Raw genomic sequence first — 15,079 nt, forward strand, 5'->3', positions numbered from 1 at the left:
TGAAATTAAATTAAGATCGCCAATGGAAACATGTGCCAATCTTACCAATGTAATAAGGCCATACTTGAATTTTGAAAAATAACGGTCAAAACACGATGTTGCGATGGACGCAAATCTGAAATTTAACCATGTTATTGCAATAATATAGCTTCTTGTGTTAAAAGTTTCTACTTTTGACATGTGGCCATATTACTTTGACAGTACAATATGTATTAACATACAACTGGCCGATTTATAAAGCAGTAACTGTAACAGCTATTTGTAAGAACATAAAATAACGTTCTCACATTAGTGTGGACTGCGGACTACGGCATGGTCTGCAGAGGTGACAATGTTATTCGGCAGTTAGGTGAAATAGAATAAAATAAGTCATCCCAGAAAACCCCCCACACAATCTGTAGAATTTGTCAAAATCAATTTGTAAGTACACCCACCCTAAATAAAAACTTATAGTATTACCAGTGGAGTTATAGTGAATGACTAATGACAGCCAACATTCTGCATGAACCAGACCATCACAATAATATCATTAGATTATAATATCAAAACACATTTATAGAGCACAAATAAAAATGATTAAGCAAATAAGTATTCTATTATGATGCTTTTACAAGGTAGGGGAGAGAAATTTCCTTGGTCAAAGCAGAAAACACGATAGATACAAACAAATAACTAAAAAAGAAGGTATTGTCAAAATTTTGATCAAAGTCTTAAAATACAACAAATTTTATCAGATTGTGTACAAATGACCGGATTTTAATTTTATTGCAGTTGATTCAGTACCTAAAAAGATTCACTTTATAAGCGTACAATATATACATACTCATCTATTGTAAACTGTATTCTTCCCTATGAAGTATCGAAGTTTGTTCAATGCAGTATGTACACTATCCACAGTCTCTACTGCAGACGAACTGAGCCAATCGGCACTTGGTGGGCCGGGCACCGCTACAGCTTCGACACAGCTCCCTTAGGCCTGATGTTGATGAAAGGCTGCACAAGTGGGAACATTGCTTGGCTGCTCTTGAAGTCCGTGATGTTCTCAATCCTTGTGGCCTGCATTTCACAAGATACATTTTTTATACAATATTTACCATGACCGTAAAATTATATACGTAAAACACAAGTAACACCGTTTAGTTTTGAAAATAAACAAACACAAAAAAAATTATACTTTTTTAGAGAGAATTTAATACTCTTACTCCTTAGAGAATGTATTTGTGCTGCTAGATTTTATTTTTAAAAAAAAAAAATGCAAAGAGATATTACTGTAAAGCCCAACATTTTTTATATGATTCTTATGACTATAAGATGGTTTGAACATAAGAAGACTTCAAACTTTCTCCTTATTGATGCCATTTTAAATACGACCCTATGAAATAGTAACACAACAGTTGTATTGTATACAATTTTTTATAAAAATGAATGTATCGTCAACACACAGCACACCACGTCTCAACCTTCCAGAAACTACTGACGAACAAACACAAGAGCTCACCTGAGAACTGGTCGCACAAGGAAGTATGCCATCGATCACTTCTCCCATTCCATCGGCGGTCTGCAAGGTGCCTGCTCCTCCCTCGGCCATCGACAGCACGTGGACTGCTATCTTGTGGCGGCGCGGGGCCCCATGGTATACGAGGTCCTTTGCACGTACATGAAGCACAAATTAGTGGTTTCACAAGCTACAGTGAATTCTCATTTGAACGTACCTGAAAGAAACAACAGTTTTAGTACAAACTTAAAAATTAAAGTACTTCTTTATACTGAACTGTTAGTGGAGGAGCAGTGGTCTAGTGCTCAGAACACTCGCCTTCCACCAAGGCAACCGGAGTTCGATTCCTGGCGGGGTCGAACTTGGGCTTTACAGAGGTGGAAAACGTGTCAGATGTTGCCGTGGCCCGTGGGTTTTCTCAGGGTATTCTCGTTTCCTTCACCCATTCATTCTGTCGCTGCTCCGTACCCCATCTCACCTGACATCATGCATTCTTCAGGCTGGCCGGAACGACAGGTTTGTCCCTCGGGTAGGGCAGCCGGCTCCTGTGAGTGTCAGGCCCCATTCCATCCAGGTAGGCTCTGCCTCAAGTGAGATACGCTATGTCAATTTAAATGTTTTCACATACTGAACTGTTACTAAAAAGAAATCTTATACGTATCTGAAAATATATACCTTAAAACAGGCCTGCCGTTTTTACGGATTTTATCCGTTTTCACGGATATTTGAAGCTTAAAACGGACTAACGGATAAACGGCGACATTCACGGATATTTACGCCGCTTCGCCGATATTTTCATATTTGAATTTCGTTCGTGTTAATATTTACATTCAACTACCTATTTGAAGTTGTCAAACCATACAAGCATCCAACAGTAAAGCAAACACTCACATTACGTGTAGCGCCATGGAACTTCCAATCGTTTAACCACAAACCAAAAACATTTACTCCAAAATAGCATTTCATGAAGTACTATATATATGTTTTCGGGGGATATGTTTTTTGTTTGTTGAGTTAAATGCTAAGAAGTGTCATGGCGTCAGTAAACATGGGTATTTTTTGCCATTACAATGTTTTAGTTGCGGCATTTGTTTACAAACTTCTTACGTGATTTAAGTAGTAGTTTTAGTCTTAGCTGATTGTGATGGAGAAAAAACAAAAGGCTCTGCCGGACAGGTCACTTTATAAACAGCGTTATTGTAAAGAATGGGAGCAAGAATTGAAATGGTTGAGGCGTGGCAAAACGGAATTTTCCACCGTTTGTTCGACTTGCAACTCGGAACTGAACGTGACAAAGGGCGGCTTGAAGACGCAACACGCAAGTTCATGCGAAAAACCAACGAGCTGCTGATCAGAGTTGTTCTTTGACGAGTTTTGTAACCATACCAAACAAAATAATTGATGCGGAACTGTTATGGGCGAACTTCGTTTGTGAAAACAATTTATCTGTGAAACTCAGTGATAATTTCACGAAACTTGTCCCGTAAATGTTTCCAGATAGTGAAATCGCAAGAAACTTTCCTTGTTCTCGCACTAAAACTAGCCAGATAATTATTCAATCTTTGGGTACATCAGCTGCAGATCATGTTACCTATGCAATGAAAACACAATTTTTCACACTGATGATTGATGAATCAACTGGTTACAGTCACTAGGCAGGTTGTAGTGTTAGCAAGGTTCTTTCCATTGAGATTGTTGAAACTCATCTGTACAAAGTCATGGCTTTGAGTGGTGCTGCAACTGGAGAAAATCTGCTGTGGAAAGAGTTTTTTCAGCAATCTCAAGATGGTTAAAACTGTTCAAAGATCGTCAATGGAATCACCAATGTTAAATGCGCTGTTGCATTGCAGAATGAGAACATCTGCAGGTCTGGCTTTCAAGCCCACTGACGAGATCCGGAAAAGAGCACAGAACATGAAAAAGTAGCTAGTTAATGAGTGAAAAACATTTGTTTTTTTTAAACTTGTAAATAACTTCAGTTGTATGGATGTATTTATAGTTTGTAAATAAGAAAAGCACCAAAGCCTATACTGAAGAGAAATTTTTTAATTACTTTTCATTTTATTGTGATACCAACTATTAGTTTTGTAATGTAAGTGGCAAATCTTAAAAATTTTTTACATTCATTTGATTTTTTTAAAATTATGTTTTGGAATGCAATGTATATTTAAAATTACTGCGAAAAATAAATTATGTCAATTACGGCTATAAATTTTACAGGATTTTTAAATGTTGTAAAGAGGATTTAGGAACCTAATTTGGTGGCAGACCTGGCATAAAGTGTCACATATGAAATTAATGGGAAAATATGTTTTCCACTGCTTTGTCAACTTGCATAGGCAATGCTTTTTCTTCCACACAGCAATGCAGGGGTGGAAAATATATTTAGTAAGCTCAACCTTATCAAGACAGCACACAGGTCATGTCTTGAATCGCCAATGCAAAATGCTTTGTTGCATATCTCTTCTAGGAAGAATATGGCAGAATTCCAGCCAACAGAAGAAATGAGGAATAGGGCAAAACATCTGAAAAAGTGGTATTTAAATACTGCCAGTGGTGAAGTGTAGGCTACGTGTGTGTATGTGTAAATACATGTATAAAGTGTTAAAAATTGAATTGTTTTGATTGAAGTATAGTTACATACATTATGAATTTATGATCAAGTAATTTTTATAAAAATTGCATATTTTTTTGTATTTTTTAATGTACAGGATTTTACAGGATATTTTATATTCAAAACAAAGATATTACAGGATATTTCACATTTCAATCAAGGATATTGTTTTCAAAGTGGTGGCAGCCCTGCCTTAAAATAAGAATTCCTTTAAAGTGAAATACTTTATCATACAGTTCCGCTTTGAAATCAAGGATGCCACCATATATCATGATAATAAATTTTCATCTAAACTTCAAAGATGTGAGTCTTGTTATTCAAATGTCGAGCTAATGTTTTTCTAATACAGCCTTTTCGATTCCCTGAGTTTTACGAGTTTTCCAGATGTTACCTGCAAGGGCGTCGCCAGCCGATGGCCTGGGGGGGGGGCAAGTTGTGGGAAAAGTATGTATTTTTTTGCATTTGGCTACACTTTTTTGAATCTCTAGGGTTCTAGGGGGGGGGGGGGGGTCCCCCCCCCCCCCCCCCCCGGCGATGCCCATGGTTACCTGTATGAAGAAATCCAGACTAAACTACTGTTTTTATAACCAAATTGTTCGTAAAACAACCATCTGCATTTGTGTAAGTTCCTATATTCCATCTCACCTTGTAGAAGCTCAAGATGTCTTCCTTGGTAAGGGTTCGCAAGTGGGCCACTTCAATGTTGGCTCGGTCGAAGTTGTACTGCTGGGTGGTGATCTCAGACCAGAATCTTGCTGAAAGGATGGACAGCTTCTTGGGCTTCTCTAGTCGCTGGGCCGCTAAAGCCTCACGGTTCCTCTCAAACTCCTCTTCGCTCATTTTGCTGATGCATTCCTATGGTTTCATCCAGACAGAGGGAAATATTTTAGTTACTATCATTCTTACTGTCGAACACAACCAGCATCCAAAACCTGGAAGCCTGCCACAGCACAAACAGTTTAGTGAACTGACTCTCAGTTCAAAATAAGTAAAATTTTACAATTAACAACATGGCTGTTAAGATATCCATGGTACCAGGATTATATTTATGGTTCTCGGTATTGGTTAAATTGCTGAGAACTGGCCGAACTGAGAATGACACATCATTATTTACTGCAAACAAACAAAGTAAAATAACCTTTCAGAGTTTCAACACTCTGCCTGATTACGACATTTTGTCGATGGAAAAAAAAAAATTTTAAATATATTTTAAGAAACTTGTCAAGTTAAATACCAGTTCCAGCTTGGTTTTAAGTGCCGAAATAATACTGGGATGGTGGCTGAAGTGTTGCAGCCAGTGTGTGTTTGTTTCAAAGATTGCATTTCTTTGGTACATCTCTGGATTTCTACTCATCATCCTCCAATTTCACCACACAACCCACAATGTGATAAACACGCACCTCCATGTGGTCAAGGAAAGCCTCGACTCGCTGGTCGACGTAGCTCGGGTGTCGGTCCGACTGCACGATGACTCGCAGACCCTGCACGCCGTTGGAGCGCCGTATGCCACAGAACACGATGTAGCCCAGCTGCTCCTGCACAGCACGTAACTTACGTTAGACACAAGATTTTTAACTAAAAGTAACTGGCCTAAAAATAAATATTTTTAGGCCAGTTACTTTTAAGTTACTTTTAGTTATTTTTAGGCTTTAATTTTAGGCCAGTTACATTTTTAAAATAGGAGATTCAATGTTGTTTTTAAATTTTTATGAAATCTGTCCATTAAAATAGATAGTACCTATATTGCTGAACAAATACAATATATAAATGTCCCACGTTACTAATTTCTTCAAAACAGCGTCGTTTTGACTGAAACATGTTGCACTTTTTACAATATAATGATTTGTAAATAAGCATGTCGAACTTTACGGAACAAATGAAACAAATCTGCAAGGTATTTCTGTGTTTAAAAAATGTTATAAGATCATAATGTAAAAATTAGCAACTAATAACAGTTGCAAGATTTAAAAAAAGTAAACTTTCTCCGAACTCATTTATTAAGTTGTGGTACAAACATAATGCTAAATAAATTACCTTTGTTGAATTTAATATTTAAAATACTAGGTATTTGTCATTAGAGTTAAGTTTTGATTGAAAATGCTGATAACTTTCATGATTTTAATTGCATTTCAGTGCTTTGTGGTGTGAGTATTAACTTGAGTTTCAGTGTTGTATGGTGTATTGACATGCTTTTCGGTGTTATTTTGGTTTTATCGCAATTCACCATATAATTGTGTCCCTACTTTTTGTCTATATGTGAAGCATTTGACACATCTTAGGGGTAGATTGCAAATACAATCATGAATGGTACATACTTCTAGAAACTAGAACCCATATACAAGCAATTTGAAAAACACACACAAACACACGCAGTCAGACCACCTGCAGTACTAGTTAATTTTTTTAATATTAATTAACACATATAGTAAATAATGAAATAAAAATTTTCTAAAGCCAAGATTATTGTGATTTTACTGTCCATTTTCATGTTTTTTTATGACTGAAATTCTTATTCTGGTTTAGGATTATTCAATCTCAATTAACAATTATATATATATAAATATTGATAACAGCAAACCAAATTAGAGATGCTGGTGCCAGTTAGCCAACAAAATGCACACCCTGAGGGTGACATTGCTGAAACAAAGAGCATGGATACTTATCAGTTATCAATTAAGTATTTCCAACTAATGGTTTCCAATTTATTGGCTGCTATAAAGTAAAACCTCTTACATGAGGGAGAAGCATCCATGTTGCTATACAATACTAAACAATAACAAAATGAAGAACACCATTAAATAAAATATTTTTTTTAAATAATTGTTTGAGAAGACGTTACAAAAAATTTCTAACTATAACTCCTTGATCATTGTTTTAATAGTATCATGGTTTTATTAGCTTCAATTATAACTATGTAATAAAATATTGTAAGTCGATTTTAACCTACTTCTAATTGTTGAATCGATTTTAAACTTTGCAAGTATATATAATTCGGATCACAATACAATTATTTCATGACTATGAGACCTGAAGAGACAGAAAAAGGTGGGGGGGGGGGGGGGGGGGTTTACAGGGGCCAAAAACCACTACATTCGAGCTATGAGTAAAAAACCACTACTTTCGTGCTCTGGAACCATGCTTTTTGTATATCCATGAGTCCGGGGCATGGTGGGAAATTTACACGACATCACCTGCCCCCCTCAGATGGGAAGGGGTGGTGGTGAAGGTCAAAGCCACAAAATTTTGACAATTACAAAAGAGATTCTCTTTTGATTTGGTGTGTTTCTGAGCCATTCAACGTTCTCAACCTTCCCCCCCCCCCCCCCCCCCCCCCTTCATAGTTGAGAGGTCATTTGCTCTCGATATTTTGACAGCTGGGACAATTTAGATAAGTATGTTAATTCTGACGTGCTTCCGGGGCCTTCGAGCACCAGCCAACCTCCTCGATGGGTGGGGATCACTTGCCCCCATAATTTTTAGGACTTTTAAAATTGATTTTGTGGTGCATTTCAAGGAATTTATAAAAAATTTAATTCAATACGAACTAAAAAGAAAAAAATAATCTACAAATTTAAGTAATGTTTTCAACTGCAATACCAAGAACAACTACTCTGTATAATATAATAAGCTTGAAATAAGAATGAAGTAACAAATTTTAATGAAAAATAAAAATGTTAGGTGCTTAATATCAGTTGTCAAAAATTTTCTACCACTAATGGCATTCTTTTCTTTAGGGCAGAGTCAGTATAAAAATGAAAGAAGAGATCACCTCACACCTTTATTTCACTAAAATTAATTGTTTTGATTATTACCTTAGTCTTATTTTAAGCTTATTAAAAAAAAATTAAGCTGTACAGAGTTGTTCATTCTATCACTTTTAAACAAATTACTTGAATTTAAAAATTATTTATACTTTTTTTTTTTTTTTTTTTTTTTAAGTTTTTAGTTCATACAACAAAAAAAGCATTTTTCTTAGTTTTATTTTATACTTCAGAAGGGCTGGCAGAGGGCACAAATGGGCAGTGAAACGGGGCAGTACAGATGAAACAGTCCACAGCACGGTACCTTGGTACGAAGAATGTTGAAGCACGGCTCCTTGATGAGCTGCACCAGTAGCTCCAGCAGCATGTTCGAGTGAGTCGACTGCAGGTTGCACTGGTAATATATCTCAGTGCAGGAGCTACGGTGCAATTGGTTCGGGATCTCGAACATGTAGTTACAACCTGAAGCCAGGAAAAGTACAGCCAATCACACCTGACATCTTAATCAGAGCTTCCACGCTCCCTTCCTAGTATTTACCTTCGCCACCTTTCTTTACTTATGCCAGCAGTTTCTAAAAGTTAAAAAAATATATGCGGCAAACAGCATTTCCTCCATGTCTGTGAAAAGAACACTCACAGGTGGTTAATCTCTCACTGTCTCACTTACCATTTTTCATTTTCTCACTTTCTAGTATACTCAACATTGTTCGGCCACTCTCATCTGCTCAATTTACGGTACTCAAACATTCTTTTGCTTTCTGCTATCTCCCCCATGTGCTAAATATTTATGGATATAGTATAGGTATAGTACATGATTCTACTTCTTTAAAAGCCACAAAAGGCTCTTTTGCAGCAAAAAGGTACCTTACATCGCTTGGAAACACAGCAGACAACATATCTTACAGGTTCATTGTGACAAAACTAAACACACACTTAGCTCTAGTACAAAGTTAAAAAATATAATGTGTTTGCCATCAACATAAAACTCATAAAACAAACATAAATATTACCTTAAATTTCCTTCACCACAATGCTTGACAAAACAGAAAAATGAAACTTGAAACACAAGTTCAATAAATTTAAAGCACATTGTGCCATCCAAAACCAGTGATTTTTGACATTTCATACAGCAAAATAAAAATTTTACAGGGTGTCTACACATAACTGGTGAAACAATTTCTTAGCTTTTCAAGACTATTAGTAAAATATATTTTTTTTTCACAAATAATTATATCACAGGGTCATTGTTTATATATACATAACATGCAAAATTAAATAGGTACAAAATGAAATAAATATACAATTTTCACATGACATATGTCGACAGTCTTGAAACTTTTTTTATATTTAGTGGGCATAAATTGAAGTGATGCATCAAAAAAACAAAATGAAGAATAGCAAAAGGTTGCTAGCTGACTTCCAGTACTGTTACTGTTTAATTCAGGACTTTTTCCTAACCAGTCCCTTCAGTTCTGTAACTTTTTTTTGTGACTTTCAATATCTGTGGAAGCCCTGACTTGAAAAGATTTGCTTCAAGTATTTTTTTTTTCCCTCCGGCCTTCTGTTAGAAAGCAAGTACACAGACCTGCCAACATTCAAATTAAAAAAATCATGAGGTCCTCGATAAAAATTTTCAGGCCCATAAATACAGGTTAGATATAAAAAACAACAAATGAGAATCTTTAAATTTAAGTGACATACCTATACATATGTTACATGGTCTCTGTTTCAAAATTTATTTCAACAAATTATAGGTTGCAGATTTAATTTAGTTGAACATAATTTAGCGCTGTCGTGTAGTGATCATGCAGGGCCACAACTAAAAAAGATTTAAAATAACATTCTGCTCGTGTAACACTATTATCACTGTTCACAGCAAAATTAATTTTTTTTTAATGGAAGCAATACACTTCACGTGTTAGTTGTGTTTTTTTGTAGCGACATGTTTCACAAAGTCTCCTTTTTCACTATGCGAGATTGAAAAATCAGCACGGCACACGCTACAAAACGCAAAATTGCTTCCTTTACGTGACTCGAGTGTTGATGGAAACTCGTTACTGTAAGCTTTCGTAAAACTTGTTTTGTAACTTTTAAAAACAAAATCTTGGGGCCCCGAAAAATCGTGAGGAAACACTATTTTGGCTTGAGGGCGTGAGATGGACCTTAAAATCGTGAGCCTCACACCAAAATCGTGAGAGTTGGCAGGTCTGATGTACAGAATGATGCTTGCTCACCATCCACCAGCTGGATCTCTCTGTTGCGCAGCAGCTGGCGGGGCAGTAATGGTCATAAGGGCACCGAGGACTTGAGCCGCTCCTCCACCAGGGACACAAGCCGCAAGGCCCCCTGCACAACACACCACACAGCACAGAGCACAGCGCTCGACGCCCGCACGACACCACACCCCAGGCCTCACACGGCTCTCGCACCGCCACCCACCTGCTTGCGCACGTTGCCGTGGATCAGGCACTCCACGTGCATCTTCGACAGGATCTGCGGGATGAACGCCTCCACCTTCTCCAACGTCAGTTCTGCAACCACGTAACTCTACACTGAAATCTCTCGAAACAGACATATTCCACCAGCCACGCCGGATCAGCTATTTCATATATTATTGCACAAAAATACACATAATTTAAAAGAGAATAAATACCAAAGGATATTTAATACTCAGTACAATGGCATTTAAAATAAGTCGCAACACGCTGCTCTAAGAAATATGACGTATTTGTACGTAACTTTTTTTAAAAAAAAACTGATATTACTGTCAAAATAGGAAATATGCCTGAGTGCACAAAAAAAAAAATCTGAAACCGAGCAGATGGATTACAGAACGTGATCAACTGAAGAATGCTGGATTAAAGGGCACTCACTGACTGTTTTTGTTTTAACACCTCGTCAACGAGGTCGTTAAGTGATGGACACACACAACACATGTCAAGGATAATAAAGAATTGGCCAGGGCCTATAGTAGAAAACCATCCCCGCATTCACCTGGAGCGATATACACATACTTATACATAAACATACATAAATATATATATATATATATATATATATAAAAACAGAATGGCCAGACTGGGATTTAGGACCTCCCAAAAGCTGTTGCATTATTTAACCACTGAGCCAACTCAATCCACAACACCAACCAGCCTGCAGTCACAAACACAAGCTATGTAGCTGCACACACACTAATGAAATCAACCTTGAATGTCGGTAGGTAAGCTTATTTTTCCAAAAGATCACTCAGCTGTACTTGAACATTATATATAATATTAATATATGATAATTTTTGTTCTCGTGTTCTTTAAAATACAGTATCTTTAAATTTTCTGTAGTACTGAAAAATTAAATGAACAACTCAAATTGTAATTAACTATCAAATCAATTAAATAATAATTATAACATTGTGTTATATTCACAAATGCACCCCTTGAAATTTTAATTTAGAGAATGACCAAAACTTGAGGAAAAGGTTCCGTTTCATAACTGGACCATCACCACAAAAAAGACAAATTCAAAAAACCAACCACTTCCAAAATCCGTTGGCCACCCAAAGATCTCCTGACTAGGGCTGCAACAAGGGGGGGGGGACGGGGGGGGGGGGGGGGGGGCAAGCGGGGCTTACGCCCCGGGTGCAAAGCTTTGGGGGGCGCCGAAATCGCTTGCATAGTAATTCCTACTACAACTGGTAACTGGTAAAAAGTTTTTTAACTTGCATGCCAGGAATGTCTAATCTGATTTACAATATAACGTCTCAACATATTTAATGAACAAGTCTAGTGATTATACAGACTACTTTATGGACATAGTGGGTTCATGCATGGAAGTTACAGTAGCACCGAAACTGTTACATGGTATTTACTCGCATATAGGTTAACTTGATTTGTTCTTGAACTCCTCTAGCACCGATCCCTCTTGGGTGAGAGCCAGGTATCGGGTGGAGAAGGTCCAAGCTGCTGGTCTTGCCCCACGTTGGGCGCCAGCTAGATGTTCCGTCTCCTCTTCTCTCGCACCGAGCCCTCTTGACAGAGAGCCAGCAGGGGTGGAGGAGGTCGAGCTGCTGGTCTAGCCCCACGTGGGGCGCCAGCTAAATTGATGTCGTCTCCTCTCTTCTTCTCGCACCGATGTCTCTCTTGGGTGAGAGCCAGGTATCGGGTGGAGGAGAAGGTCCAAGCGGCTGGTCTTGCGGCAGGATTCGCAGTTGGCTGGTGGAGGCGAATAGCTAGTGGGGTGAGGGATGGGGGCTAAACTATTCATTGAAAATAATGTCGGTATTTTACACGGAACTTTTATTGACCTGAATTGTCCAAACAGTTTAATTTGTCGCCTGCATCGGCTTTTACAACATACACAGAATTTATACACGGTACACCCTATCGTCCAGAAAGGGAGGGGGGGGAGAGACAAATTCCCTAGGCCGAGATAGGTCCTCGGATGGCCTAACTCGCGAAGGAGGGGTGCGAGCAGCAGAAAACGGATAGCCAGTCGTTCTGCTGCTCCCTCTATGATCGTCCTATGGCCAGTGGGCGGATTCCAGCCTCACTGGCCGTCGGGCCGATCAACTAACTTTCAGGTGGATGACCTCGCCTTTATATAGGGAGAAATACGCGGGAACGAAGAAAAGGAAGGGAGGGGCGAACTAACTCCTCTTTGGAAGGGATGAGATGCGCGCGCATGAATCTCGCCAAAATTTCCCTGCCCTGGTGGTGGAAGTATAAACTAGATATTAATAATTAAAATGAAAAGATAAATTTGACATAAATAATTATATGTACATACATATATATTCAATCCTATGTATTAAAAAGTATTTAAACTTGCTTTCACAACTTAATTAGTTAATTTTATACTTTTATAAAATATAAATATAGTTGGTAGATCGCCGGTCACAAGATGGCGTCACAATGTACATGTTTAGCTGTGGCAAGAGAAAAATATACATTTGTTTACACAACTCGTCCATATTTACTATTATATTCTGAAGTGCATTAATATGTGTGGTTATAGCGAAGTAAAAAAAATAAAGGATGAAGATGTTTGGTTGCTTTAATGAATTATTCTATTGTTCGTGGCTTTGTTTATAACCGTCGACGTCGCACAGATTCGTTGCCGCATATTACGTGAGTAGGCCTACTGCCGAAATACATTTTTCCCTGAATTACTTCTGAACTTATAAAAACTCGTTTTGGGTTTAATTATGACGTAAAGTAACGTGATATTTAATATAGGAAGGGCGGGCAGGCGTCAAGGTCGCGGCAATTTAACCAGATTTGATGGGAAAAAAATGAAGTGCGACCTATATGTGAAGAAAAATTTTTTTTAAATTTTTGAGGAATTTTTTTTGCAATATTTTGCTTTAAAATGCGAAAAAGAAGTTTATATAGGTATAGGCAAATTTATTTACAATGTACACATACAGCGAAACCCCTTATTTACGTTACCGTTATTTACGTTTTCCCGTTATTTGCACTTTATTCTTCAGGTCCCGTTTAGTTCCCATTTAGTCCAATACAATACTTTCACGCAAATTATGACTCAAAAATCGAATCCATCACGCTATTTACGTCACGTAACAACCATAAACAACCAGAAAATACAGTGGGTACTTTAAGAGTAGATAAGATTAGCTAGTAGGCCTAAAAACATCGTGAAAAACGTAACGTTTATAGTCGGCAATGAACATTTTAAATCGCAAAATATACATATTTTATAACATGAAAAGTTGCTTTTATTTCTAAACATGTAATAATTCCAGCCTAGGCGTGTAAAAGTCCGAGTAATTATAGCAGGAGACAATCTAAAATGCACGAGGGAAAAACGTAAACTCACGAATGTATGAAGGTGGCTGATTGTTAATTTCTGATACTGTATTTATGTCAAAACTTAGCCGAAATACTGGTACGAGACAAACTTCACAAGATAAAATGAGCGGAGCCTTGGTAACTGTTTTATACGTATTTTATAATTTCGGAAGTATTGTACAGTTGACGCATATTTTTTAAACAAACAATTTATTTCTGGGGATCGTAATTAATTAATTATTGGTATCAAGTCATCAAGATGGACGTAAACTTGAACATGTCACGGCAGCGAGAAAACTGGTGCGTATACCAATAAACTGGTATTAGAACTGGACAAAATTGGTACACGGGAGGTGGAGCTTATATTTTTTTCCGCTAAGCTCGCATCTATTGGCTGGCTGCTGATGCAAGGTCACGAGTCTGGGCGGAGCGTTGAGTGAGTTATACTGCGCATGCGCAGCTCAGTGAACAAAGAGAGCCAGCAGGCACGCCGTAACAGCAGACAGCAGCTGATCGAGTACAATGACCTTTCTCCGCGCACGGCGAACGGCGCAGTAATGAATTCCTGGTGCGACCTATATGGGGGGAATCTTAAATACCAAATTCAAGACCTCAAATTATGGGTGCGACCTATCTGCGATGGCGACTTATATGCGAGTAAATATGGTAGGTATGGAAAATGCTTAAATTGCACCATTTTTCCGTGGGAGGGCCCCCGGACCCCCCACTTTATTGGTGTGGTATGTGCAAAAAAAGAGGGGGGGGGGGCGCTGGAATCCATTCATGCCCCGGGTGCCAGAGACTCTAGTTGCGACCCTGCTCCTGACGGTCCACCAGGAAAATAATCTTTCTTATTTGCTGGTGGGAAAAGTTTCAGGAAATAGTTCTTATAATTGAAGACTCGTAAGCGCAGAGGCAGACAGGTTGGGTTGGTGGCACTCACCGCTGGTGGTGTGAAGCAGCTCGTCCTTGGTCCAGGCCTGCTCGGCCAGCAGCACGGCCAGGTAGTACACGGCGTGCTGGTACGGCTGCTCCGCCTCGAAGTTCTTCAGGCCACGGATATACTGGACACACACGGATGTGCTGGACACAACCAGGGGCCTAACCAGGGGGGGGGGGGTTAAAACCCCCCCTTTAGCACCAAATCTTTAATTAATTTCTTATTCATCACTCAAAACAAATTTCATATTAAAAATTAATAAAAATTTTACTATTACAATATTTAAATTTAAGAACCGAAAACTGCTAAAATAGCACTATTTTACACCATAAAATCCAAATTTTCCCGGGGCAGGACCCCCGGACCCCCCGCTTTAATACAGGGGGGGGGGGGGGGGGGGGCATGCTTCTTAACACCCCCCATACACAAATCCTGGCTACACCACTGGAAACAAACACTCTACTG

General features: G+C 38.3%; 1 protein-coding gene across 1 annotated transcript in view; it reads right to left on the minus strand.

Annotated features, from left to right (window-relative positions):
- Positions 1 to 483: 483 nt before the first annotated feature.
- LOC134530658 (insulin-degrading enzyme) overlaps positions 484 to 15,079 on the minus strand; it is a 56,701-nt gene continuing 42,105 nt past the window's right edge. The window contains 8 exon segments of the mRNA XM_063365692.1: positions 484 to 1,056; positions 1,499 to 1,645; positions 4,755 to 4,964; positions 5,510 to 5,644; positions 8,175 to 8,332; positions 10,105 to 10,216; positions 10,310 to 10,401; positions 14,618 to 14,738. Of these exon segments, the coding sequence (XP_063221762.1) occupies positions 949 to 1,056; positions 1,499 to 1,645; positions 4,755 to 4,964; positions 5,510 to 5,644; positions 8,175 to 8,332; positions 10,105 to 10,216; positions 10,310 to 10,401; positions 14,618 to 14,738 (1,083 nt within the window). The 3' untranslated portion in view covers positions 484 to 948.

Source organism: Bacillus rossius, chromosome 3 (assembly GCF_032445375.1).
Source record: "Bacillus rossius redtenbacheri isolate Brsri chromosome 3, Brsri_v3, whole genome shotgun sequence".
NCBI lineage: Eukaryota > Metazoa > Arthropoda > Insecta > Phasmatodea > Bacillidae > Bacillus > Bacillus rossius.